The sequence below is a fragment of the Chiloscyllium punctatum genome, chromosome 45, assembly GCF_047496795.1.
Source record: "Chiloscyllium punctatum isolate Juve2018m chromosome 45, sChiPun1.3, whole genome shotgun sequence".
Lineage (NCBI taxonomy): Eukaryota > Metazoa > Chordata > Chondrichthyes > Orectolobiformes > Hemiscylliidae > Chiloscyllium > Chiloscyllium punctatum.
This window is the reverse complement of record NC_092783.1, coordinates 19,838,283-19,864,107: the sequence shown is the minus strand read 5'-3', so window position 1 is coordinate 19,864,107 and position 25,825 is coordinate 19,838,283. Positions and strand designations below refer to the sequence as shown.

The window sequence follows — 25,825 nt, the reverse complement described above, 5'->3', positions numbered from 1 at the left end:
CCTCAGTCTCTGACCCAGTGATTACTGTTATCTTCCTTACAACCTCCTCAGTCTCTGCAGGGAGAATGAGGCACGCTGCTCAGTGTAGAAACCAGGGCATCTACAAGGTAGCCCATCAAGGCATCTTCAACCTTGAAAATCTAGAAGGACAAGGGCAGAGATGCATGGGAATGCCACACCCTGCAAGTTGCCTTCCAAGTCACATGCCACCCTGAATTGAAATGTATCACCATTCCTTCACTGTCGCTGAGTCAATGTTAAAAACGGGTGCATGTGTGTACCTTGTGAAGGGCAAAGTGAACTATGCTGACCGTATAGGAACATAAGAACAAGAGTAGGTCATTCAGCTCCTCAAGCCTGTTCACCATTCAGTGATCACGCTTGAACTGTAGACTAACCTTTTGACCCATATCCCATAATATCTTTGCTTAACAAAATATTATCTATCTCAGATCTAAAATTCACAATAGATCCAGCATCCATCCCTATTTGTGGAATAAAGTGCCAAATATCTCCTACCCTCTGAGTGTAGAAGTGCTTCCTAACGTCTCTCATTAATGATGTAATTCTCTCCCTTACTCTCAGACTACGTCCCCTTGTGTTAGAACCAAAAATCTGTGAAAATAGTTTGTCTTTATCTGCCCTGTTAATATCTTGGAGCTTTTGATTCCTTAACCTGCTAAATTCTAGAGCAAACCGGCCTAATTTCTTGGTTTGTTTACAAAACAGGCTAAAGAATCCTGGGAAATGAATGCTCAAGAGAAACTGGAACGGGCAGTTCTTGTTAAGGAGAAAGGAACGCACTATTTTAAGGTACTTCTGTAGAAACCTCTACTTCCAACAGAACTGATGTAGCCACTATGCATGAGCTGACTTTACTGTATAAAATCTCTGTTTAACTGACTGAGTTTGTTTGATGTTATCAACATTTATTATAAATCCAAGATGCCAATATCTTAGGCTCATTGCTGCAAAAGAACAGCAATGGACAGTGTTGCATTGAATTGAACCATCCCATAAAAGTAAACAATTGTACCCGGCAGGAAGATCGCTGAGAATCTCGCACTCCTCAGGGAAATGATCCCCTACGTGCAGCACAGTGAGGTGAACACCTACCTCATCAGCCCAAACCAGGAGAAAACCTTTGGCAGGATATCGCATACGTACATGAAAGATATTCTCTTCAAAATGGGCTCTGGGGAGGGAAAGTGCTCTACACCAACATCGTTAGTGCAGTCTCAATCAATAGGTTGGGAATCAGAAAGCTTCCTAATCAGATCTGGAGTCAGGCAGGGCGATACACTCTCTCCTACCTTGTTTGTGTGTTGTATAGAGCCATTTACTGAGTCTGTCAGGAAGGATGTGAGCTTGAGAGGGGTGACTATTCCTGGCAGCGGCGGCCTACAGTTGAGGCCTCCCTCTACATGGATGATGTTGCTGATTTCTGCTCAGATCCGCTGTCAGTGCATAGACTCATGTTCATCTGTGACCAGTTTGAACACGACTCAGGGACCAAGGGAAAGCGAGGCAAGAGTGAGGCCATGCTTTTCAGAATCTGCGCTGACCAATTCTATCCCTTTCAGCTTCAGGACAGACCACCTGAAGGTGCTAGGTATTTGGTTCAGAGGGGCTGAGGCGTGTGCCAAGTCTTGAGAGAAACATGTCACTAAAGTGAAGCAGAAACTGGGCAGATGGAAACAATGGTCACTTTCCATTGCTGGTAAAAACCTGGTTACAAGGTGTGAGGTACTCTCAGTGTTGTATGTGGCGCAGATCTGGCCTATTCCCCGAACCTACTCCGTCGCAGTCACCCAGGCCATCTTCCACTTCATGTGGAGATCAAAGATGGATCGGGTCTGAAGGGACACAATATAAAAAGATCTGGATAAAGGGGGAAATATCACACCATTGAGGCGCGGTGGGGAAAGACCACTGTGTAAGGTCCTTCTGCTCGTCATTTATATAAATGATTGGGTATGAACATCGGCGGTATAATTAGTAAATTTGCAGATGGCACTAAAATTGGAAGTGTAGTAGACAACGAAGAAGGTTACCTCAGATTACAACAGGATCTTGATCAGATGGGCCAATGGGCTGAGGAGTGGCAGATGGAGTTTAATTTAGATAAATGCAAGGTTTTGCATTTTGGGAAAGCAAATCTTAGCAGGACTTATACATTTAATGGTAAGGTCCTAGGGAGTGTCGCTGAACAAAGAGATCTTGGCATGCAGGTTCATAAATAGGATAGGATAGTGAAGAAGGTGTTTGGTATGCTTTCCTTTATTGTTCAGAGTATTGAGTACAGGAGTTGGGATGTTATGTTGCGGCTGAACAGGACAGTGGTTAGGCCACTTTTTGAATATTGTGTGCAATTCTGATCTCCTTCCTATCGGAAGGATGTTGTGAAACTTGAAAGGGTTCAGAAAAGATTTACAAGGCTGTTGCCAGGGTTGGAGGATTTGAGCTACAGGGAAAGGTTGAACAGGCTAGGACTGTTTTCCCTGGAGCGTCGGAGGCTGAGGGGTGACCTCATAGTGACCTCATTCATAGGCCAATGTGCATGGCCAGTCTCCTCTTCCAACTCTTACTCAGCTTTGGATGACAAATTGCAGATCGCATTGACAGATCCAGGTAACAGGTCTCAAGCATCCACACACAGCCTCGAATGCATGGTATGGGATTTATCCAAGAACAGGAACTCAACCTGTTAAGCCTTCTCCATCATTCCATTAATTGGTAAGTTAATTCAGTGGCAGCATGGCTGCCTCATAGCGCCAAGGACCCAGGTTCGACCTCAGGTTCGACTCCAGCCTCGGGCAACTGTCTGTGTGGAGTTTGTGCATTCTCCCCACGTGTGCCTGGGTTTCCTCTGGATGCTCCGGTTTCCTCCCACCATCCAAATGTGTGCAGGTTAGGTTGGCCACGCTAAATTGCCCATTGAGTTCAGGGATGTGCAGGTTAGGTGCATTAGTCAGGGGTAAATGGGTCTGGGTGGTTTACTCTTCGGAGGGTCGGTGTGGACTTGTTGGGCCAAATGGCCTGTTTCCATACTGTAGGGGGTCTATATATACACCTCAATGCCGCTTTCCATCGATTTCTGTCTAAAGCGTGCTCAATGATTAAGCTTAAGCTTTGAAAGCCCTTGGGGATAGAGACTTCTGAAGATTCTCAGTGGGAGTGAAGAAATTCCTCCTGTTTTCAAAGGCAGGAGAATATTATTCTGAGAATATTTCCTCTGGTTCAAGCCTCAACCACCCTGTAAGAATGTTATTAGTATCAATTAGATCACCTCTCATTCTTCAAAACTCTAGAGAATTCAGATTCAGTTTCCTCATTTTCTCCCCATAAGACAATCCCACTATCCTAGGGATTAGTCTAATGAACTTCTGTTGCACTCCCTCAATGACAAGTATCCCTCAGGTAAGAAAACGTAACCTGCACGTAGTGCATGGGACATGGTCTCATGAGGGCTCTACACAATTACTGCAAGACATCTTTATTTCTGTACTCAAATTCCCCGAGTAAGATTTTTTTTTTGTTTATATTCAGACATGGGATGTGGATGTGGAAAAAAAAACAAGCTAAAATCTGAGCCAATTTCTGAGTTAAAAACAGTCAAGAAAATTCCTCTCCGATTCCATTATGCAATCAATACTGACTCAGGATGCTGGCTTTAGTAGAAAAAAAACGGACATTGTACTCAGTAAATTGTGAGAAGTTACCTCCAAATGGACTTGGTTTTCTGCCTTTTGAATTCTTCTCTGGGAGATGGGCATTGCTGGCTGGGGCAACACCTTATTTCCCATCTCTAATTGGAGTTCAAAAGATGGTAATGAGCTGCATTCTTGAGCCACTTTTGTCCAGCTGCTCTTGGTAGGCCCACAATGTCATTAGTAGGGAGTTCCAGGATTGTGACCCTGTAACACTGAAGGAACAGTAAGTCAGGATGGTGAGTGGCTTGGAGGGGAACTTGTAGGTGGTAGTACTCACCTGTACCTGCTGCTCCTGTCCATCTGGAAGGTAGTGGTCATGGATTTGGAAGGTGCTGCCTAAGGAGCCTTGGTGAGTTTTGTCAGGGCACCTTGTAGATGGTACACACTGCTGCTACTGAGCATCCAGAGTCGAGCGAGTTAACCTTTGAGAATGTGGTGCCATTTAAACAAACTGCTTTCTGAATCGTGTCAAGCTTCTTGGGTCTTGTTGGAGCTGCACTCATCCAACAACACTAGTCCATCACACTCCTGACTTGTGCCTTATGGATGGCGGACAGGGGCTGGAGAGTCAGGAGGTGAGATACTCACGGCAGTATTTCTAACCTAGGACTTGCTTTTGAAGCAGGCTAGTACAGCAAAACTCTGGTCAATGGTAACCCTTGTGATGTTGATACTAGGGGATTTGGCCTCGTCATACCATTGAACTTATGGGGCAATGATTAGTTTCTCTGTTCTTGAAGAAAATCATTGACTGACATTTGGGTGTGCAAAACACATGTTGCTTGCCAATTGTCAGCCCAAACATGGATAGTTCCAAATCTTGCTGTATTTGAACATGGACTCCCTCAGTATCTGATGAGTTGTGAATGGTGCTGACCATTGCGCAATCATCAATAAACATCTCTTTGTTTATGCATCACTAAAAACTAAGATGCAGGTTCCGGAAATAATTAGGAAGGCAAATGGTATGTTGGCCTATATTTCAAGGGAATTCATGAGTAAAGATCCCTCATTGCATTTGTGCAGATCCTTGGTAAGATCACACCTGGAGTATTGTGCACAGTTTTGGTCTCTTTATCTCAGGAAGAATGCACTTGTGCAGATGTGATACAATAGAGTTTCACCAGATTACTCCCTTGAATGGCAAGATTGCTTTCTGAGGAGAGCTTGAGGAAACTGAGGTTATATTCACCAGAATTTTGAAGAATAAAAGGTGATCTCATTGAAAGATACAAAACTCTTATAGTATAAGGCAGCTCGTCCTAAACAGTTAAGTCTGAGCTTTTGTAAGACTCTGCCCATGGAAAATAAATGACTGTCTCCAGTAGAAGTTATCAGTTCTGGCTGCTGGTTCTTGCAGTTAGTGATTAGAATTCTTCTCTCTGTTACACGGTCCCTTTGGTTTGAGGATGACACATTTCCACTTCAGTCTTATTAGTCCTGAGTCCAATGTTGCCACTGCATACCCATCCACATGTGGGACAAGTGATGTTTGAGGAGGTGGTTGGGGAGGGTGTTTGGGCATTCTTACACTCCTTCCACTGTTTGTGCTTTCTTCAATCTGAATCAGTCTGTTGTAGTTGGCCCCTTTGCTGATAGTTTGCATTATCCCCACAGTTAATCACCACATGCAATAGATTGGTTTTATATCTCTTAGAGATGTACAGCATGGAAACAGACCCTTCGGTCCAACTCGTCCATGTCGACCAGATATCCCAACTTAATCTAGTCCCCATGATTTGGAGATGCCAGTGTTGGACTGGGGTGTACAAAGTTAAAAATCACACAACACCAGGTTATAGTCCAACAGGTTTAATTGGAAGCACACTAGCTTTCAGATCGACGCTCCTTCATCAGGTGATAGTGACTATCACCTGATGAAGGAGCGTCGCTCCGAAAGCTAGTGTGCTTCCAATTAAACCTGTTGGACTATAACCTGGTGTTGTGTGATTTTTTTAATCTAGTCCCATTTGCCAGCACTTGGCCCACATCCCTCCAAACTCTTCCTATTCATTTACCCATCCAGGTGCCTTTTAAATGTTGCAATTGTACCAGCCTCCACCACTGGCAGCTCATTCCATAGAAAAACTCCATTGTAACTTGGTACCTCAGAACTATTACAATAAACCTTCTTCTTAATCTAGAATGGGCTTCTTCTGCCAAGGCTCGATGTGATCATCCTTCACCATGTGATGTTTATATGTCCTTTGATTATCAATAAGAAGAGGAATTGGGGCATCATATTGACCCAGAGGAGATCCTAGCAGAACCACCTATGAGCTATGGGCTTCTCTTTCCATAGGTGTGGCAGGGTGAACATGAAAAGGATGTTCCTCCTGGTTGTGAATCTAGAACCAGGGGACAGCATTTCAGAATAATGGACAAATCATTTTCTCCTATTTCCTGTGTTCTGATAATGCTATGCAAAAAGTCTTCATTTTGTGTACGTTGTTCTAACTATATTCCATTTGCTGGAACTTTTCCCACTCCCTCTAGGCTGGTAAATATAAGCAGGCTCAGATCCAGTACAGGAAGATTGTGGCATGGCTGCAGCAGGAATACTGCCTGACCCAGGACGAAAGTCGAAGAGCCAAGGCCCTCGTTTTAGCTGCACATCTCAACGTGGCCATGTGTTACCTGAAACTCAATAAGTACCTGAAGGCTGTGGAGAGCTGTGACAGGGTAAGGAGTGTATATTGCTGGGTTGATCCTCTCATGGGGAATTTGTGTCTCAGTGAGGCAGGAGTGTCTTTACAGCACAGTGATCCTGCTCCCCACAGGCCTGTCCCTATTCTGCTGAGTTTGGTTGGATCACATTCAAAGGGTTCAGTTGGAGAATACGTTCAGATCTGGAGCTAAGTGTCTTATGCAGTCTATTTGGGATCATTGTCATAAAATCATCTTGACCCGCAGTCAATCTCAGCTAACCCTTCAGACAATCGCTGGGAGTCCACCTTTTGATAATCACTAAGATAAGTGATGCTCATACACCAGGAACAAGGATGAAGGAATTAATCAGGGAGACTAACCAAATCATGGAACATGTCATTGCAAAATGACATTGAACTTTATCATTTTGGTTACATAGAATAATCACATGGCATTCTGAAGGCTTCTGGGATATTTTGGGTTGGTGGGATAACTTAGATCAAAATATTGATTTTTGGGGGGTTTTATTGACAGGGCTATAAAGAACTCTGGGAAAAGAGGGTTGACTGACAAGGAGGTTGAATAGTCCCAGTATAATTTTTGGTCATTATAGTGTAGAGGAGAAATAAAAAGGATTGGGGTTTCTCACCTGTGTGCAGGAAAACTTTTTTGATCAGCACGTTTTCAACCCAATGAAGGAATATTTGCAGGATCCAGCAATAGGGAATGAGTTGGGTCAACTGTAGATGGGGAAATGTTTAGGGAACAATGATCATAGGATCATAAGCCTTGGATATAAAGTTATGATGCACATAGAAAAGGTTGATGGTTGGAATCATTTGTCCTTCAGAGTTGAAATGTCTAATACCAAGGGGCATGGATTTAAGGTGAGAGAGGGTCCGTTTGAAGGAGATGGGAGGGGCAGACTTGTTACACAAAGACTGGTGGGAGTCTGGAACGTGCTGTCGGGGTGGCCGTGGAGGTTGATACATTAGGGGCATTTAAGGGACTTTTAGATAAGCATATGTATATGCAAGGAATGGAGAGACATGGATAAAGGACAGGCAGAAGGGATTCATTTAATTTGGCATCACGTTCAGCAGAACTGGGGCAGAATGGTGGTGCAGTGGTTAGCACTATTGCCTCACAGTACCAAGGACCTGGGCTCAATTCCAGCCTCGGGTGACTGTCTGTGTGGAGTTTGCACATTCTCCCCGTGTCTGCATGGGTTTCCTCCCACAGTCCAAAGATGTGCAGGTTAGGTGGATTGGCCATGCTAAATTGCCCATAGTGTCCACGGATGTGCAGACTAGGTGGATTAGCCATGGGAAATGCAGGGTTGCAGGGATAAGGTAGGGAGTGTGTTTGGGAGGGATGCTCTTCGGAGGGCCAGTGTGGACCTGATGGGCCAAATGGCCTGTTTCCACAGTGTAGGGATTCTATGATTCAATATCATGTGCTGCAGGGCCCCTTCCTGTGCTCTACTGTTTTAAATTCAAAGACAAGGAGCAATTAAAATTGAAAATAACCAATTAGAGAAGAGTCAATTTCAACGGTTTGAGAACAGACATGCCCTAGATTGACAGGTCGGCAGGCAAAACTGCCATTCCATAATTGGCTGCCTTTAGACAAGAGATGGTTCAGGATGGTTTATATACCCTCCCATCATGGGGAAAGAGAAGACAAGCAAATTAGTCAGAGCTTCCTGGATGATGAAAGAGTTGGAGAGTGGATTGAAGCAGAAAATTGCAATGCAGCAGATACTGGATCTGAGCCTGCTTACACAAGTGGGCACAAGGCTGAATTTTGAATGTTTACAGCGATTGTGCAAGAGTAAATAAGAGCAACAAAGAGTTACTATGAAAAGAGACAGGCAGCTAAACAGGGCAATCAAAAGTCTTCTACAAATGGGCAAAGGATGGTAAGAGGAGGCACACAGCCATTCTGGAGCCTGAAAAGAGTATTTACACATGGAGGGTAAACATCATGTGTACTTTGAAACTACTTTTACCAAGGAGAAGATGTGATAAAGCCATAAAGGAAAAGGAGGGGCTTGTGATAGTGGATGGGCTAAAATATTTTAAAGACAAAATATTATAAACCCAGGCACTATTTTAAGAAGTCATCAGAGTGGGATGAGATACATCCAGACATTCAGCAAGAAGTCAGAACTTGAACATAGATGGCCTTCTCTTTAAGTTATATCTTTTCATTTTTCTCTTATTCTTAAACTATCAAAACAGTGCCACATTGTGGAGATGAATGAAAGCTTTTTACTGTATTGCAAAGACATTGGTCATAAACTTCCTTTTTTCCCAGATATAGGGGCTGTGTCTGAGGACTGGGAAGTTGCAAATGTTCCGGGTTTGGTGAGGGGGGGGGGGTGGAGCGGTGGTGTGGGGTTGTGGAAGGGGGAGTGAGGGAAGAGAGAGAGAGAGAGAGAGAGAAAGAGAGAGAGAGGACTGTTGGTGGTTTAATGAGGGGAGAGGTTGAGAAAGTGGGGTCTTACTGGTACAGGAATTGGACCCACGCTGCTGGCACCACTCTGCATCACAAACCAGCCATCCAGTAACAGCAAAGAGTCCAGGAAAATGAACCATTTTCTTTGACAAGGGATGTCAGCACGGCATCCACCTCTGAGGGATAGGTGTGTGTTCTGAGAGGTGGCTGGGTGATAGCTGGATGGATGGTGGGGTGAGGTATCAGGAGGCTGAAGGGAAGTCTCATTGATCACTCCTGCCACACATTCTCCTATTCCTCAACTCATCAGCTCATAGTGCTTGGAGTAATGCTGAGATGGTTACTTCAGAAGTTCTGCATTTTAATTTATTTCCTAGCTCCCTACATTCTGCTTGCAGGACCACAACCTTGTTTTTACCGTTGGTCATTGGTACTGACATGGATCATGAACTCAACCTGTTCTCCCTCCTCCTTCAGAACGTCCTGTAGCCAATCAGTGATATCCTTGACCCTAGCACCAGAGAGGCAACAGGCCATCCTGCTGCCACATCTGGAGAATTCCCAAATGTTATTGTTCTCCCACTTTTATCTTTTCCCCGCCCAACATAGCCTGTGCCATGGAATGGTCTCTCACTATATTCCATCAGAAAGCAGCAGTACCCGAAATGGAAAAGCTATTCTGGGGGAAGATGATTCCGGGGGACTCCTGCACGACCTACCTCATGGTCACCCATTCCCTTTCTGCCTCTGCACTCTTTACCTGGAGCATTACCACTTTGTTCCATGAGCTACACTCAGAGATTTTAGCTTTGCAGACGCACTGCAGTGACACCAGCCGCTACTCCAGATCCAAAACACGGGCTTCCTGTAACTGCAGCTAGAAACACATCGTGAACACTGACTTCCCACATGCACAGGAAGAGCTTTCCTGGACAGCTGCCTCTCCATGACTCCTCTTTAAATTACTCTCTTTCCCTTTACTCCCCTTTACTATTGAGAATATTAAATGCATAGCAGCAAACTTACATTATTCTGTATGCTTTAATTACTCTTAATTTATACAAGAGACCAATCTTTGAAGATTAGACAGTAGGAATACTCGCTTGGCCTTCCTAAGCAAGGTGACCACATGTCCCATGCTGGCTCCTATCCCTATTATGTTACTGTTATGTTACGCGAATGTTCTCCCTGTGAGGTTGCAGTTAAATGTTTTCAAAGCTGACCTCTCTCATGCAGGTTTTCCACTCGTAGTCATATTGAGGCTGAGAAAATAGCAACTCCTTCCCCGTTCACCAAACTCACAGCGTTACCACCCAAACACTGCCCTGCAGAGCTCTTAAACTCTCTCATTTCCACCACTGGGACTCAGATGTCTGACGTAGGCCTTGATTTGCCTGCTCAGTCCTGCCCCTAAACCTTCAAAGACCTTTAGACGTGAAACAGTAACTTGAAGTGAAATGCCGATCAGCAGTGCTAGAGCCGAAACAAAAAATAACCTAACCCCTCTTTCACTGATTCACTGTTACCAATTAGATTGGTAAGTCTTAACACTGAACCAGAGCATCGGGCATTGAAAAGATGCCTTCATAGTGTATGACAGTACCAGCCTCGGTTATGTGCACAAGTCTTTGGAGTGGGAATAGAACAACTTCGAGCTCAGAGGCTAGATTACAGCACCTTTCATCTTGAATTACAACCAGGCACTCAGGAAATATTAAAACAGCACTGAGTTCTCAAATTTGCAGGGAAACAGTCTGAAGCTTCCTGCACAGGAGTGATACCCTAGCCTTTGGGGTTGTTTTATAATTTCCAGAATGGATATTCTTGTCAGCAAACATCCATCAACCTCAGATTTAATGTTATTTAACAAACCAAAGTGAGCTATTTTTAGTGGCAGAGAGTTCTGCCTGTCTTTCAACCTTTGTGTTTACAAGTATTTTTGCAGATTTCTGTCTAATATGGCTTCCCTCTGATTTTAAAAGTATTGCTCTGTGTCCTGGACAGGACAACTGACAGAAACATTTTCTGCCTTTATCCAGACAAAATCTTGAAATCCTCAATCTAATCCCCCTCAACCCTTGATAGACCAGGCGTTGTCTAACACAATGTTTGATCGGAGATAGAAGGATATGGAGTGAAGTCGTTGAGGTAATGGTTCCGAAAGAGTCCATGTTGAAGTTACATTAGCTCCACCCAATCTGCCACCCAGACCAGAGGTGGGAATTGTGACTCTTTTGCAGGGAGCTGAAGTATTCTATACAGCTGCTGAGAGTCTTATTAATTATACCTAAATAATAACGTAGCAGTACTTATTGCAATAGACCATATTGTTGATAAAAGACATTGCCTTTTCTGTAAAACATCCACAATTGTTTATCCTTTACCAGTGAGCATTTAATAGATCCTAGACATAGGGGGATTGGCAGCAGTGAATTAACACACTAATAACTCTTGGGCAATATTGGCAGATAACAGGCAGTGTCAGTATTGGCACACAGATGAGTAGTGTTGAGAGCAGCAACAATTTTTTAAAAAATATTTTTGATTTGATTGATCATTGTCACATGTACCTAGGTACAGTGAAAAGTTTTGTTTTGCAATACAGGCAAATCATACTATACAAAGATCATAGGGTAACTGAACAGAGTGACTTTTAAAGGAAAGACTGAGCATCTTTCCTTTAAAAGATGTCAGAGAGTCCTTCCAGAACAGTGATCTAATCCAGACAGCAGAGCACTACAAATCCCTGTGCAGTAAACAAAAAGGTGCCCACTGTCCTGTTTATGACAGGTAGGGTAAATATGTAAGATCGTTAGCTTTGTTTACAGTTCAGAAGATTCAAAGATTGTTTTAATAAAAATTTCATAAGACCATAAGACATAGGAGTGGAAGTAAGGCCATTCGGCCCATCGAGTCCACTCCGCCATTCAATCATGGCTGCTGGGCACTTCAACTCCACTTACCCGCATTCTCCCTGTAGCCCTGAGTTTTGAAACTAGGTTAGGTTCCTTCCTGGAAGAAAAATTCAGGGAACAAATTGACTCAGTACAAGGGTTTAATTGGAGAAATGTCCAAGTTGAGTTAGAAATCTGCAGCTCATTAGAACTGAGAACATTTGTACAAGGAAGCTGCCAGGCAGTAGTTAAATAGAGCCCTAGACAATTGAGAAGGGGATATTGTTTCTGTGGACAATGCAGAGGGTTAGGAAGTAATTTGACATTTTCTTCTCATGAATGGTTTGAGATCATTTTTACTGTTTTCTTTCATTTTTGCGTAATAAACTTCTGTTTCTTGTTCTCAGTTGATGCAAATCTGTTCAGTGACTGACCAGCATGTTAACCAAATTGCAAATATAAAACTAAAAGTTTACCAAGTCAGGTTTTATGCTGGGATCTGACTTGCTCATTTTACCATCAACTGGGAATCATAACATGACTTTACTTGCTGCATATCTTGGTGAAAGTAGTTTTGTCTTAGACTGAAATGACTCGATCAAAGATGCTAATATAAGTCGATCAACAGTCAAATTGTGAAGCTCACCCTCCTTTTCTGTTTACCCACAGGCATTAGAGATTGACCGAACCAATGAGAAAGCGCTGTACAGGCGTGGCGAAGCAAGGCTTTGTGTCAATGAGTTTGATTTGGCAAAGGCTGACTTCCAGAAGGTGCTACAAGTCAACCCTGAGAATAAGGCTGCAAAGGTGCAAATTGTATTGTGTCAGAACAGGATGAAGGAACACCACGAGAGGAACAAGAAGATTTATGCCAACATGTTCCAAAAGTTTGCAGACAGAGATTCTAAGGTGCAAAGTGACAGGAGAAATGATTACGGAAAGAAGGGCACACATTAACTGTCAGCATCTAACATGACCTCAGGACACCCCAAAACACTTTATAGCCAATTACATACTTTAAAGTGTGGTCAGTGTTTCAATGTAATGTTGCTGCTACTTGCTGCTACCATGAGCATTATGCCAAAGCAGCAACCACGTTGTCCACTCAAATATTAGCCAATCATTGGCTACATCGTTGGTGGTAGTCCCAACTCCATGGACTGGAAAGTGTAATCTAGTCAAACACTTCCATGGAGTGTGGAGGGAATACCGCACCATCAGAGGAGAATGTAGAACATAGAACAGCACAGCACAGGAATGGGGCCTTTGGTCTACAGCGTTGAGTCGAACATGACACCAAATTAAATTAATTCCTTCTGCCTGCCCTTGGTCTGAAAGGAGAACTTAAACCAAAGCAGTCTGACATAAACACAGAACTATATGAAGAAAGGAATGAGAGTATACCCTGTTAGCTGGCTAGAACTTTGACTCCATTAAACATTACTGAAAAAGATTATCTAGTCACTTATCTCATTTGTGGGAGCTTGCTGTGCAGAAATTGACCACTGCCCATCTTATATTACAGCTGTGAACACAGAACTAACCTCCAGTGTCATCCTTCAAGGCAGAAAGGGAATGCAATGAGTTGGAGTTCTGATGTATCTGAATCGTACTCCCATCTGACCGTGATCAAACTGAGATGGGAGGGTAGGCCAATGGCTGCACCTCCTGACCCACTGCCAATTGAGGACTTTAAGTTGTGAATTATGTCTATTAATCATTTATGAGATGTGGGCATTGCTGAACGGGATGAGCATTTATTGCCCATCCCTACCTGCCTTGCTGGTGGTGAGCTGCCTTCTTGAACCACTCCGTGGATTGTAGGCTCACCCACAATGCAATTAGCGGTGGAGTTCCAAGGTTTGACCCAGCGATATTGAAGGAACAGGGATGTATTTCTAATTCGGGATGATATGAAGTTGGAAGAGAACTTGCAGATGGTGGTACTCTTATGTATCTGCTGCTTTTGTCCTTCTAGGTTGTAGATGACATGGATTTGGAAGATGTTGTTGAAGGAACCTTGATGAGTTACTGCAGTGCAACTTGTAGATAGTACACACAGCATATCACTGGGTGTCAGTGATAGAGGGAGTGAATGTTTACTTTGGTAGATGGGGTGCCTGCATTGAACACCTTGAGTGTTTTGTAACTGCACCCATCCAAACAAGTCATCAATGTTCAATTATACATCCGACTTACATCTTGGAGACAGGTTTTACACTGTCAGGGGGTAACAGGATGTGGCAAGGATGCAGAGAATAGAACTGATCCATTGGCTGTGGGATCACATAGCCCTGAATATCCCATGTTGTTTCTGCGGTTTGGTGTGGGAGGAGGCAGTGGCTGGTAATCAGCAGGTTTCCTTGCCCATGTTTGACCTCAGAAGGTCTGGAGTCAATGTTGAGGGTTCGCAGGACAGCTTGCTCCTGATCACATACCTCTGTGTTGCCACCCCGACTTCATGATGTGGATAAGGGAGACAACATACAGGCAGGGATAATGTTGGTGATGTCTCCGACATGATCTGTAAGTATGATTCTGTGAGCATGACTGGGTCAGGCTGCTGATTGACTAGTCTCAGGGACAGCTTGTTCACCTATGGCACAGGTGTCTAGATATTGGTAAGGTGAACTTTGTGGGGTTGACAAGACTTGCTTAGCCATTATCATTTGTAGTGCCTAACTCTAAACTCGACAGTCCAGGTTGATACAACTGAATGGCTTGTTAGGCCTTGACAAAGGCTAGTTTAGAGTGAATGACATTAGTGTGGCTCTGAAGTCACATGCAGGCCTGGCCTGGTAGTGATGGCAGATTTCCTTCTCTAAAGGACAGTAGTGAACCACTCAGAGACTTCACAGTGGTACCACTGGTACCAGAGCAGTTGTGAATGGGCTTATCATGCATGCTGCATGTTATACTGTATGGCCAGCTTGATGTTTTCCAAGGTGGGTAGACAAACACAGTGTGGGCCTGATTGGGAGGTCTGACACTGAGAAAATAGGGCCTGCAGAAAGCCATTCCTCTGGCCTTACTGCCAACTCCCCCATACTGCTCTCACAGAGACCACCAACCCATGGCTCCTGACTAAGCAGTCCTTCTGGAAAAAGGTAACTTGGGTTTCTTGTCAGAAGACAAGACGTTTCAGCTCTACATTTCACACATACTTCGTTGGCTGTGGAATATTTTGTGATGTCCTGAGGAAATGGAATGTCCTGAACAAATGTAATGTCTTTCCCGTAGTCCGAAAGTCTTCAACGCATCTTTTAAAGGATGAATGGATAATCACTTGAAGCTGAGACATACAGAACCATAAGGAAAGAGCGGAGCAATGGAGTTTTCCTTGAATATCTCCCAGAAATAATGGGCTGAACAACCTCCTTCTAAGTCAAATCATCTCTGAATCTGGGCTGTGTTTAAAAGACTTCCCCAGGATTTATGGCTAACTTCAATTTTTCTGCTCATTGTATCCCAACTCTGACCCAAACCCAGCTTCTGGTCTTCTCCTTGTCTTTAAGACCATCTGTTCCTGCCTCTTGTTGTTACGATATAATTAGGCACTTTGTCCCTCCTACAACCATCCTATCCGTCCACCGTATGTAAAACAAAACTTAGCTAATGTTAGGCAGCCAGTTTTAATCAAGTGTATTTGTTGTACAAGTCACTTTCAAAAACAATTGGCTAGTTGTAATTTGCTTTTCTGTCACAAGCTTTGTGACGTGGATAAGCCAGTGCTAAAGACCCAACTCTTTTGCTATGGAACAAGAGATTGTAAGATTGACATTCCTTCCTCCCAAGGGCTTAAGCCAAGCTGACAAATCAGGGAATTGAGCATTACTGGTGGATCACTTTGGAATGCTGCATTGCAAGGACAATTTGAGATCACTTGCTTACCCAATTTATTCTTTTATGTGCACATCACAGTTAAAGTTAGCATCCCAACAGTGGATTAAAAAGGCCCGGAGGCCCGGATTCAATTCCTGCCTCGGGCAACTGTCTGTGTAGATTTTGCACCTTCTCCCCGTGTCTGCGTGGTTTCCTCTGCATTACCTCCCACAGTTTAAACATGTGCAGGTTAGTTGGATTGGCTACGTTAAATTGCCAATAGTGTGCAGGGATGTGCAGGCTAGTTGGATTAGCCATGGTAAATGTGGCTCTTCAAAAGGTCAGTATGGATTCACTGGGCTGAATGGCCTGCTTCCACATTGTAGGAATTCTATGATTCCTAAACTGGGTGACTTGCTAGTGTTATGGACTAGGCCAGAGCACTCAAAGCATTCTTAAGCAGGCAGCCCCAGGCCATAACTTTGCAAGTTGTTTCGGTAAGTATATGGTGGAAATTGCGCGGAGTGAGTTAGCTAGGTTGACTACTAGATTTTAAAAAAGACAAAAATTTATTCACAAAATTATGCAATGAAACACAAAGAACAGAATAAAGAACCCCTACAGAACTCAACCAATCCAACTAGACTTAATTATGCTGTTCCGAATATACACAACAGTCCCAATAAGCGAACTCCCTTTGAGACCCAGTATAAATGGAATGCACACTTATAGGTTGAAGTTGAAGGGCAGAAAAGAGAGACAGTTTCCACACAGCTCCCTGTTGAACTTTCTAGTTCAAGACTGATCTGAAACTGCTCAACTCAACTAAAGAACTAATCACTTCCCTTTCATTATACAGGTCACTTCTAAAACATGACCCTTTTGGCCTGAAGTCTCATCTGTTTACATTTAAACGAAAGGCCTCTAAAAATCCTTTTCACTTCTGTTCCAAACCAGACTGATTGGAGCCCGGCCCAGTTTATTGCCCCTCTGAAAAAAATCAAGGACAAAGTCTCCTTGAGCCAAGGAACAGCTTTTAGTAAAATAAAGGGACTAGCTTTGTGACACTAGGCCATTTTAGTCTGTGGGCCTAGGGTGACATGTTGGGCAGACTTGATAAGGGTGGCAGGTTCCCATTCCCTGATGATGCTAGTGAACCATCGTGCGATGAAGAGAATATGCAGCAGGAAGACATGTTCTTCGCAGTCTCAGTGATTCCTGCTAACCCCTTGACTGTGTCTTGCAGGAAGAAACCAGGAAATGTTCGAGGCAGAAGGAAAAGAATGTATTTAAAGATGTGGAAGAAGATCCACCTGAAAAGAAAGCTAGAGAAGCAGAATGAAAGGAGAACTTTCTGGCACATGAGTAGGCTATAAACTGTTTTCCAACACATCGATGTAGAACTGTGCCCCATTTTCAAGAGGGCAATGAGATGCTTTCTGTCAAAGGAAGGGAACAAAAGGATTATTATAGCTGGAGATCTCGACATGTTCAGTGTGTCACAACTCAATCTGAGAGCCGTGAGTCCAAACCTTCGCCGGGGAGCTGCAGTTATACTTCATAACCTTGAATGAAAATATGTTTCCAAATCCTAATCATTCCAGAGTCTAACAGAAATAAAGGTTACAATTCTTCTGGTCTGGCTTACGTCTTTGAATGAAGAGATCAAACACTCCCGAGATAGAGCTCAATTGGGAATGGTGTAGCTTTCCATATTGATTCACTCCCAGGCGGGCACTTCCCCAGATTAAGGCACAATCCTTTTGCTCAGGAACATACTGTTTCCGCTTGAAGAGTTTGTACCATTAAGTGAAAGCTGAGCTTCTCATTAAGTGTCAGGTATAGGTTCCCTAAAGATTTTTCACATCTCATGCCCTGCCCCCCCCATTCCCAAACTCTGCACTAAGTGGCTTTCTGAAGAGTTACCATGACTGAAAGAGTCAGTGCAAATCACAGAAATAATTTGGCACAATTTCAAATGGCCAAGGATCCGCTGTTCGTTTCACATGCTTGGGCTTTCCATGTGTTTCGATTATAAAAAGCAGTTGTCATTTTTATGCTGAAAACAGGCGGAGGCATTCATGGAAAACATTTTCATCACGTGTCTTCCCATCATGATTCACTGTGCACCCAGTGGCTGTCTCAATACTGAATGTAATGTGGGCATTGAGCCCTTGGGAAATATGGAATGGTCTGATGTAATTGGGCTTGACCTGGTAACTAACCAATTAAACTTTGACTGCTTCCATTCCATCACATTTAATTTAACAATTTGTTTGGTTTGCAAGTATTCTATTTATTACACTGAGTGAGGCACTGTGCGCCACATGGATTAATATATTAACATCTTATGCCGTTCCATCAAAAAACCAAACTGAATAACATGTATGCAGTGTTTTTGATGCAGTGAAATGTACTGAAGTGATTTAAGATGATTCAGGGCGGTACAGTGGCACAGTGGTTAGCACTGCTGCCTCACAGCGCCAGAGACTTGGGTTCAATTCCCGCCTCAGGCGACTCTCTGTGTGGAGTTTGCACATTCTCCCCGTGTCTGCGTGGGTTTCCTCCGGGTGCTCCGGTTTCCTCCCACAATCCAAAAAAAATGTGCAGGTCAGGTGAATTGGCCGTGCTAAATTACCCGTAGTGTTAGGTGAAGGGGTAAATGTAGGAGTATGGATCTGGATAGTATACACTTCAGCGCGTCGGTGTGGACTTGTTGGGCCAAAGGGCCTGTTTCCACACTGTAAGTAATCAAATTTAAAAAGGTATATAATCACACACACATTTACAACAAGCCGTTTAAAAGGCAGGAGGACCAGAGATGAAAAATGTGATGGGAGAGTCAATTTTGGAATAGGGTCTAGTTTTGAATCAGAATCCTTACATTATGGAAAGAGGCTATTTGGCCGTCAAGTCTGCACACTGAAGAACACCCCAACCTGGCCCATCCCCCCATGCTCTCTCTGTGACCCTGCATTTCCCACGGCTAATCCACTTAGCCTATGCATCCCTGGACACTATGGGCAACTTAGCATGGCCAGTCACCTAACCTGCACGTCTTTGGACTGTGGGAGGAAACCGGAGCACCCGGAGGAAACTCCTGCAGACGCAGAGACAATGTGCAAACTCCACACGGACAGTCACCCAAGGGCTAAATGGTCTTAAATTTCCTTCACAGAGTCAGGGGTGAATTTCAACCCTCCTTTCTCCCAAAATCATTCATGATTTCAAATCCAACCCTAGTACATGACCTTTCTGATTACACGGCAAAGATGATCCTCCCTATGCATTGTGCAGCAGAAATGGATTGGGTTGAAGTGGAAAATCTGTCATGATTATGTTGACCGATGGAGAAGTTTTATAACGCTACTTGGTCTATTCTACATCTATTGTTCATCTTCTTAAAAAGGTACCCAAATCTCCCCAGACCCTGTCAATATGGGGCCCCGATGTTTCAGTTAAAAAGCTAGAAAACCTTAATGAGAAACAACATCAGGATTTCTTTGTGAAATTCACACCTTCTAAATGGTTGGTTTTCTGTCTCCTTGTTGCACTATTTCTGAATGTCAGTCATTCATGGTCCTAATTTTGTTTAAATAACGAATAAGTTGTGTTAAGTGGGATTTGATCCAACAAGCTTCAAATGACACAAACTCAGAGACTGCAGAGATTTGCATTTATTTGTTAACTGAAGCTGTTCGAACATTATTGAAATCAACTCCCTATATGACCATCCACTTTAAATGTAGTTAAAAATCATACAACACCAATTATAGTCCAACAGGTTTAATTGGAAGCACTAACTTTGGGAGCGCTGCCCCTTCTTCAGGTGGTTGTGAAGCAGAACTATAAGACACAGAATTTACAGCAAAAGATTACAGTGTCTCACAAGTAAAATGATATATTTAACAGACCTAAATTGTTGTTAAGTCTTTCATCTTTTGGAATGGGTTGCAGGTTTCAGTTCATTAATATGTAAATCCCAGAACTTCTTTTAAGTCACATTCTCAAGATAACTTAAGGCTTTATAAAAAAAAGGTGACATCTCAGCTCAGACAATGCATTAAAGGTGTGAGGTCAGAATCTGTCTGTATCCCAATGTTGAGTTAAACTGGTTTTATTACCAAAGTGGAATTTACAAAACTGGATTGACTATCTGCATTACTGCCTACAGGTTGTGCATTATTTGAGCAAAATAGAATGTATCTGCAATGCAGACAGTAAATCCATATCATATTTTGTAAATTCCACTTTGGAAATAAATTAGCCTGATTCAATATTGGGATACAGACAGACTCTGACCTCACACCTTTAATGCAACATCTGAGCTGTCACCTTTTTATATGAAACTTTAAGTTATGTTGAGCATGTGACTTAAAAGAAGTTCTGGGATTTCCATATTAATGAACCGAAACCTATAACCCATTCCTAAAGATGAAAGACAGTCATTCCTGATAAAGGTCTTATGCCTGAAATGTCAGTTTTCCTGCTCCTTGGATGCTGCCTGACCTGCTGTGCTTTCCCAGCACCACACTCTCGACAACAATCTAGGTATATTAAATATATAATTTTACTTGCATGACATTGTAATCCTTTGCTATAAATTCTGCACCTTATAGTTCTGCTTCACAACCACTTGAAGAAGGGGCAGCGCTCCCAAAGTTAGTGCTTCCAATTAAACCTTTTGGACTATAACCTGGTGTTGTGTGATTTTTAACTTTGTACACCCCAATCCAACACCGGCTCCTCCATGTCACAATAAATATGCCATTGTAGAATAAAAGCACAAAATTACAATTCTTGATTTTTTTTTGGTTTTTTGTTTTATTTTTAAATGATTAATGCTCATTTTAAATAAAGCCTTTAAAAATTAAGCCTTCTTTTCATCTGTGAAATGTATAGGGGAGTTTATTGACCTGTGTGTGAAGTAATAAAGTATCTAGTGAGCATAAAAGAGCCCAGTGCTGATATAAAAAGCTAATGCCACCATATATTTGTGCAGCAGAAAAATATTGAATGTGTCTCTGTGTGTTGCAATCCCTTGTGTTTCTTTGAGACTCACTTCTAAGAAGACTGATTGTTGCTCTAATCTCACAACATTTCGAATGGTATTTTGAAACGGTATCACTTGGCACAAGTATGCGATTGTGTTGAGCGTGTTCTTAAAGACATGTAATCAATAGATCTTCGAGCGGAGAGATTAATTTATAACGGGAAGTTCAGCCACAGCTCCAACTGAATGCTAAAAGCACTGCTCTTGTGTTTGCCATTTATCATTTCGCAAGAAACATCTGGAACATTGTGTCCTGACATCTTGGTCTTTGAATGTTTGAGTGATTGATGTGTGTACAGGGCACTCATTGTATCGCTGTTGGGAACTTTCAAACGTAGCTGCTGTACACTTCCTTTTGACACTGTTGTGAATTTTTGATCAAAAGAACCAGATGCGAGATTCATATTTTTTATGCATCATGATCAAGGCTGAAAAGATGGTGGAAGTAGATCCAATACTAAACTTTCACAAGGACAAATTATAGCTATTTTAATCATCTTGTTCTGACATGCTGGGAGGCACTCCAAGGCAACTGGGACTTGAACTTGAATCTAAACCTTCTGGCTATGCACTACAGGACTCTTCATGGTTATACACTTGAAAAGAAAATACTTGCGGGGTTTCGAGACTAACTGGATAACTCCTTCAAAGACTCAGTACAGGCACTTGGGCCAAATGGCTTCCTTCTACATTGGCTACTCTTGTAGCTTCTGAGATCTCTTCCTACTTCCAGGGAAATTAAACATTTGGAGAAAATGTTTAAAACTGGACTTAAGGCAGGGCTGAAGCTGCATATGACTAGCTATTCTCATATCTGTTTGTTATCATCACCTCAATGCATCCATTCATCACCTGCTTGAAATTCTCGACACTTTCTCTAAGATACATCTTTCCTTCTGTTTTCATTCATGCACAGGGTAGAGGTGTCACTGGGCCATCCCTAATTGCTCTGGAAAAGGTTGTGATGAACTGGTTTTTGAAACATTACAGTCCATGATGTGAGAGAGAAGTGAATCTTTGGAATTCTCTGCCACTGACGGGTGTGGAAGGCCAGGCATTAAGTTCAAGACTTGGACTGGTATATTTCTAATTATAATGGCATCCATGGATATGGGAGTAGCATGGGAATATGACATTATGGTGGATGATCAACCACCATCGAGAATGATGGAGCAGGCTCACATGACTGAATGGCTTATTCCTGCTTCTGTGTTCCAAAGTTTTGACGAATTCACTAGTGGGCACAGCTGTAACTCCATAAACAATCAGATCTTCCTGAGTTTGTACTATCCATGAGAGTAATGGGTTGAATGGAGTAAGCTGTTGGATGATGCAGGTAAACATTGGGAAATTGATGCACTCAAAACTTTGGTAAAAATCACACAACACCAGGTTATAGCCCAACAGGTTTAATTGGAAGCACTAGCTTTCGGAGTGTCGCTCCTTCATCAGTTGGTTGTGGAATAGATGAAGGAGCAGTGCTCCGAAAGCTAGTGCTTCCAATTAAACCTGTTGGACTGGTGTTGTGCGATTTTTGACTTTGTACACCCCAGTCCAACACCGGCATCTCCAAATCAAGACTTTGGGTCTGCCAATCATACAATTCTTCTCCTCACGTTCAAATCCTTCAAGGCTTCACCATTCCTTATCCCTCCAATCACACACAGCCCTGCAAGAACTCTGTGTTACTCCAAACCTTATCATTCATTGGTGGGGTACCTTTGATTTGATAATGCCCTCCTGAATTTTTTCTAACTTGGGTAGTGCTGTAGAACAGAGAGACCCAGAGGTTCAGGTACATAATACTTTGAAGATTGCATCATATATAAGTAGGGTGGTTAAGAAGGCATTTAGCACACTTGCCTTCACTGCACAGCCTGTGAGTAAAGGAATTGGGACGTTATGTTGAGGTTTTATGGGATGTTGGTGAGACCCCTTCTGGAGAATTGTGTCCAGTTCTGATCTCCATCTCATTGAGCTGGAGAGGTTTCAGAAAATATTTACCTGAATGTTGCCAGGAATGGAGGACTTGAGTTATAAGGAGAGGCTGGATAGGCTGGGACTTTTTTCACTGGAGCGGCGAAGGTTGAGGGGTAACTTTATAGGGTTTATAAATTCATGAGGGGCATAGATAAGGTGAATGGCAGTTATCTTTTCCTAAGGGTGGGGGATTTCAAAACCGGCGTTATATTTTTAAGGTGAGAGAAGAAAGATTTTAAAAAGACACAAGCGGCATTTTTTTAACACAGAGGAGGGTTTGTGTGTGGAATGAACTTCCTAAAGAAATTTTGGGTGTGGGTACAGTTACAATGTTACAAAGACATTTAGGTAAGAACATGAATAAGAAATGTTTGGAGGGATATGGGCCAAGTGCGGGAAAGTGAGACTGGTTGAGTTTGGGATTATGGTTGACGTGGACTGGTTGGACCAAACGGTCTGTTTCAATGCTATATGACTCTATGACTGCCTATGTCCCTCTGTTTTAATACACATCCTGTTTGACTAAATCTTTCGCCCCTTCTTAATATCTCACTCGTTGGCTGGCTGTCAAATTCTGTTTGATGAAACACCTGTGAAACACTTTGGGATGTTTGACTGTGTAAATGTGATTTATACACCCAAGCTGTTGTTAAACTGTACACTGGAATTCCTGATACATGCTTAATTGGAAACAGAAGCAGAGTCAGTCCTGAATTGCAGTATGCAGTTTGTTCACATTGGAAACTCTCAGTCATTCTGCTGGATAAACTGGGGTGAAATTGCAACATCCTCCTTTAGAACGCATTACACTTCCCCCATCTCCTTTCAGAAACTGCGGGGTCACTCGCTGTTTCTTAAAGCTTGTTCTTGATCTGCCCAATTTTACTTCAGATGAGATTGTGAAGTCCAACTTCTGGTTTACCAATGGAAGTGGAGCAATCCTTTTCACTTGTCAGTCTTGTGTGAAAGCAGAGATAGTTTGGCAGAGGAGAATGGCTGGAAACTGATCAAAGTCAGGTCCTGCTGGACCCTCACATTAACTAGAGAGAGAGAGAGAGAGAGAGAGAGGGAGTGAAGACTTTTATCCTCAGTCCTGTCCAGATTTAAACCCACCACTTCACCAAGGGAGTGTACTGCTACCTCAGTTCCTTACAAAACACACATTCTGCTCAGCGTCTGAAACATTTTACCGTTGGGGTTTCCAGACATTTCCTATGCTGCTGAGTCAGGGCCAATCTTCAACAGACTCATTCTTGTTCGTTTCTGTCACCTCAGGAGAAACAGTGAGTATGACTTCTTGCAAAATATAATGGCCCACTTCTTCAACTTACTGTCGGGATTGAGGGCTGGATTTAGTACGCCTGTTCCCAGCAGCAACTAGAGCAGCTGGGGTCGGTTTAACCGCAGGAGGGGTCTGAGTATGTCTCCTAGCAGCGACAAATCTCCCTCCTGCAGAGGCTATAAAGAGTTAGCATAAGCCTCACTCATGAGTCAATGGAAACTCTTTATTCCTGAACCCGTGCGGGGCTCCGGAATCAAATGGGAGCCATCCAGCTTCCTCACAAAAGCTCCTGACCAAGCCCTGACAGGTTTCCTGGTGGCATGTAGTGAGGATCCTCTTAGGAAGCACTCCTAGCCTGATTGAGGAACCCAATATCAAGGAGGGTCTGAAAGCCATTCCCTGCCCTTGCCTCCAACCAACCCCTTAATCCTATCCCCTCCCACAGAAACACCACAACCCCCATCCCACCTTCACACACACCTCAACACATGCATAAAGTATAGATGCAGAATTAGGCCATTCATTCTATACAGTCTGCTCCATCATTCGATAATGGCTGAAATGCTTCTCAACCTGTCTTCTCCCTGTAATCTTTGATCCCTTCAACAATCGAGAACATCTGTTTCTGTCTGAAATGCTCTCCATGACTTGGCCTCCACAACCTTTTGCAGCACAGAGTTCCACAGATTAGCCTCCCACTGACTGAAGAAACTCTTCCTCATATCGGTTCTAAAGGGTCATCCCTTCATTCTGAGGCTGTGTCCCAGTGTCTCCGATCATCTCCTCCACATCCACTCTATCTAAGCCTCTCGGCATTCTGTACGTTTCAATGAGATTCCCTCCTCAATCTTCTAGACACCACTGAGTACGTCCCAGAGTCTTCAACCTCTGCTGTAAGACAAACCCTTCACCCCGGGATTATTCTTGTAAACCTCCTCTAGATCTGCTCCAATGCCAGCACATCCTTCCTTAAATACATAGCGCAAACTTGTTCTTGAAATATCTCCACAGAGGCCAGTATCCTGTCACCAAGACATCCTTTATTTACACATAGAAAGTCCTTGACACTGATCCAGCTCCCTCAGAGCCAGCTCTCGGAGTGAACAGGATGTCTGATGCTCCTGTTCTTATCTGTCAGGCAGGGCTTCCTGATTGGACCATGTTAACAGCCCCAATCAGGGAACTCTTATTCTATGAGCTGCTGACCTTGTTACAATCACCACAGCTCTCAATATTCCAAATGCAGTCTGACCTGAGCCTTATACAGCCTCAGCAGTGTCTGTCTGCTCTTGTATTTTAGCCTCTCAAAATAAATACTAACATTGCACTTCTCTCCCTAACTGCCAACTAAACCTGCGTGTTAACCTTAAAAGAATCTTGAACTAGGACTCCCTAGTCTCTTTGTATTTCAGATTTCTGTAGCGTTTCTGTTTAGAAAATATTCTATGTCTGTAATTTTCCGACCAAAGTACATAACCTCATACCTTCCCACATTGTATTCTATCTGCTACTTCTTTGTCCACCCTCCCAGCCTGTCTAAGCCTTTCTGCAGCAGCCCCCCCCCCCCCCCCGACTTCTGCAACATTACCTGTCCCTCCACCTACCTTTGCATCATTTGCAAAATTAGCAAAAATGCCCTCAGATCCTTCATCAATGTAGAATGTGAATAGTTGTGGTCCCAACATTGACGCCTGTGGAACTCCAAAGGTCACTGGCTGCCATCCTTTATCTCCACTGTCTGCCTTCTCCCAGTCAGCCATTCCTCTATCCATCCCAGTACCTTGCCCCTAACACCATGGATTCTTATCTTATTTAGCAGCCTCTTCTGCAACATCTTGTCAAAGGCATTCTGGAAAACAAAATAAATCATGTCCACTCCGTCTCCTTAATCTAACTTGTTCATTACCTCCTCAAAGAATTTTAACAGATTTGTCAGGCGTGACCTCACCTTTACCAAGCTGTACTGACTCAG

At 43.2% G+C, this 25,825-nt stretch overlaps 1 protein-coding gene across 1 annotated transcript in view; it reads left to right on the top strand.

Moving 5' to 3' along the window:
• The window catches only part of LOC140467204 (peptidyl-prolyl cis-trans isomerase FKBP5-like), a 150,982-nt gene extending 133,807 nt beyond the window's left edge, over positions 1 to 17,175 (top strand). The window contains exons 7-10 of the mRNA XM_072563415.1: positions 730 to 813; positions 6,210 to 6,395; positions 12,386 to 12,625; positions 16,785 to 17,175. Coding sequence (XP_072419516.1) covers positions 730 to 813; positions 6,210 to 6,395; positions 12,386 to 12,625; positions 16,785 to 16,880 — 606 coding nt within the window. The 3' untranslated portion in view covers positions 16,881 to 17,175. The remainder of the gene's footprint in view (positions 1 to 729; positions 814 to 6,209; positions 6,396 to 12,385; positions 12,626 to 16,784) is intronic.
• The last annotated feature ends 8,650 nt before the right edge of the window (positions 17,176 to 25,825 follow it).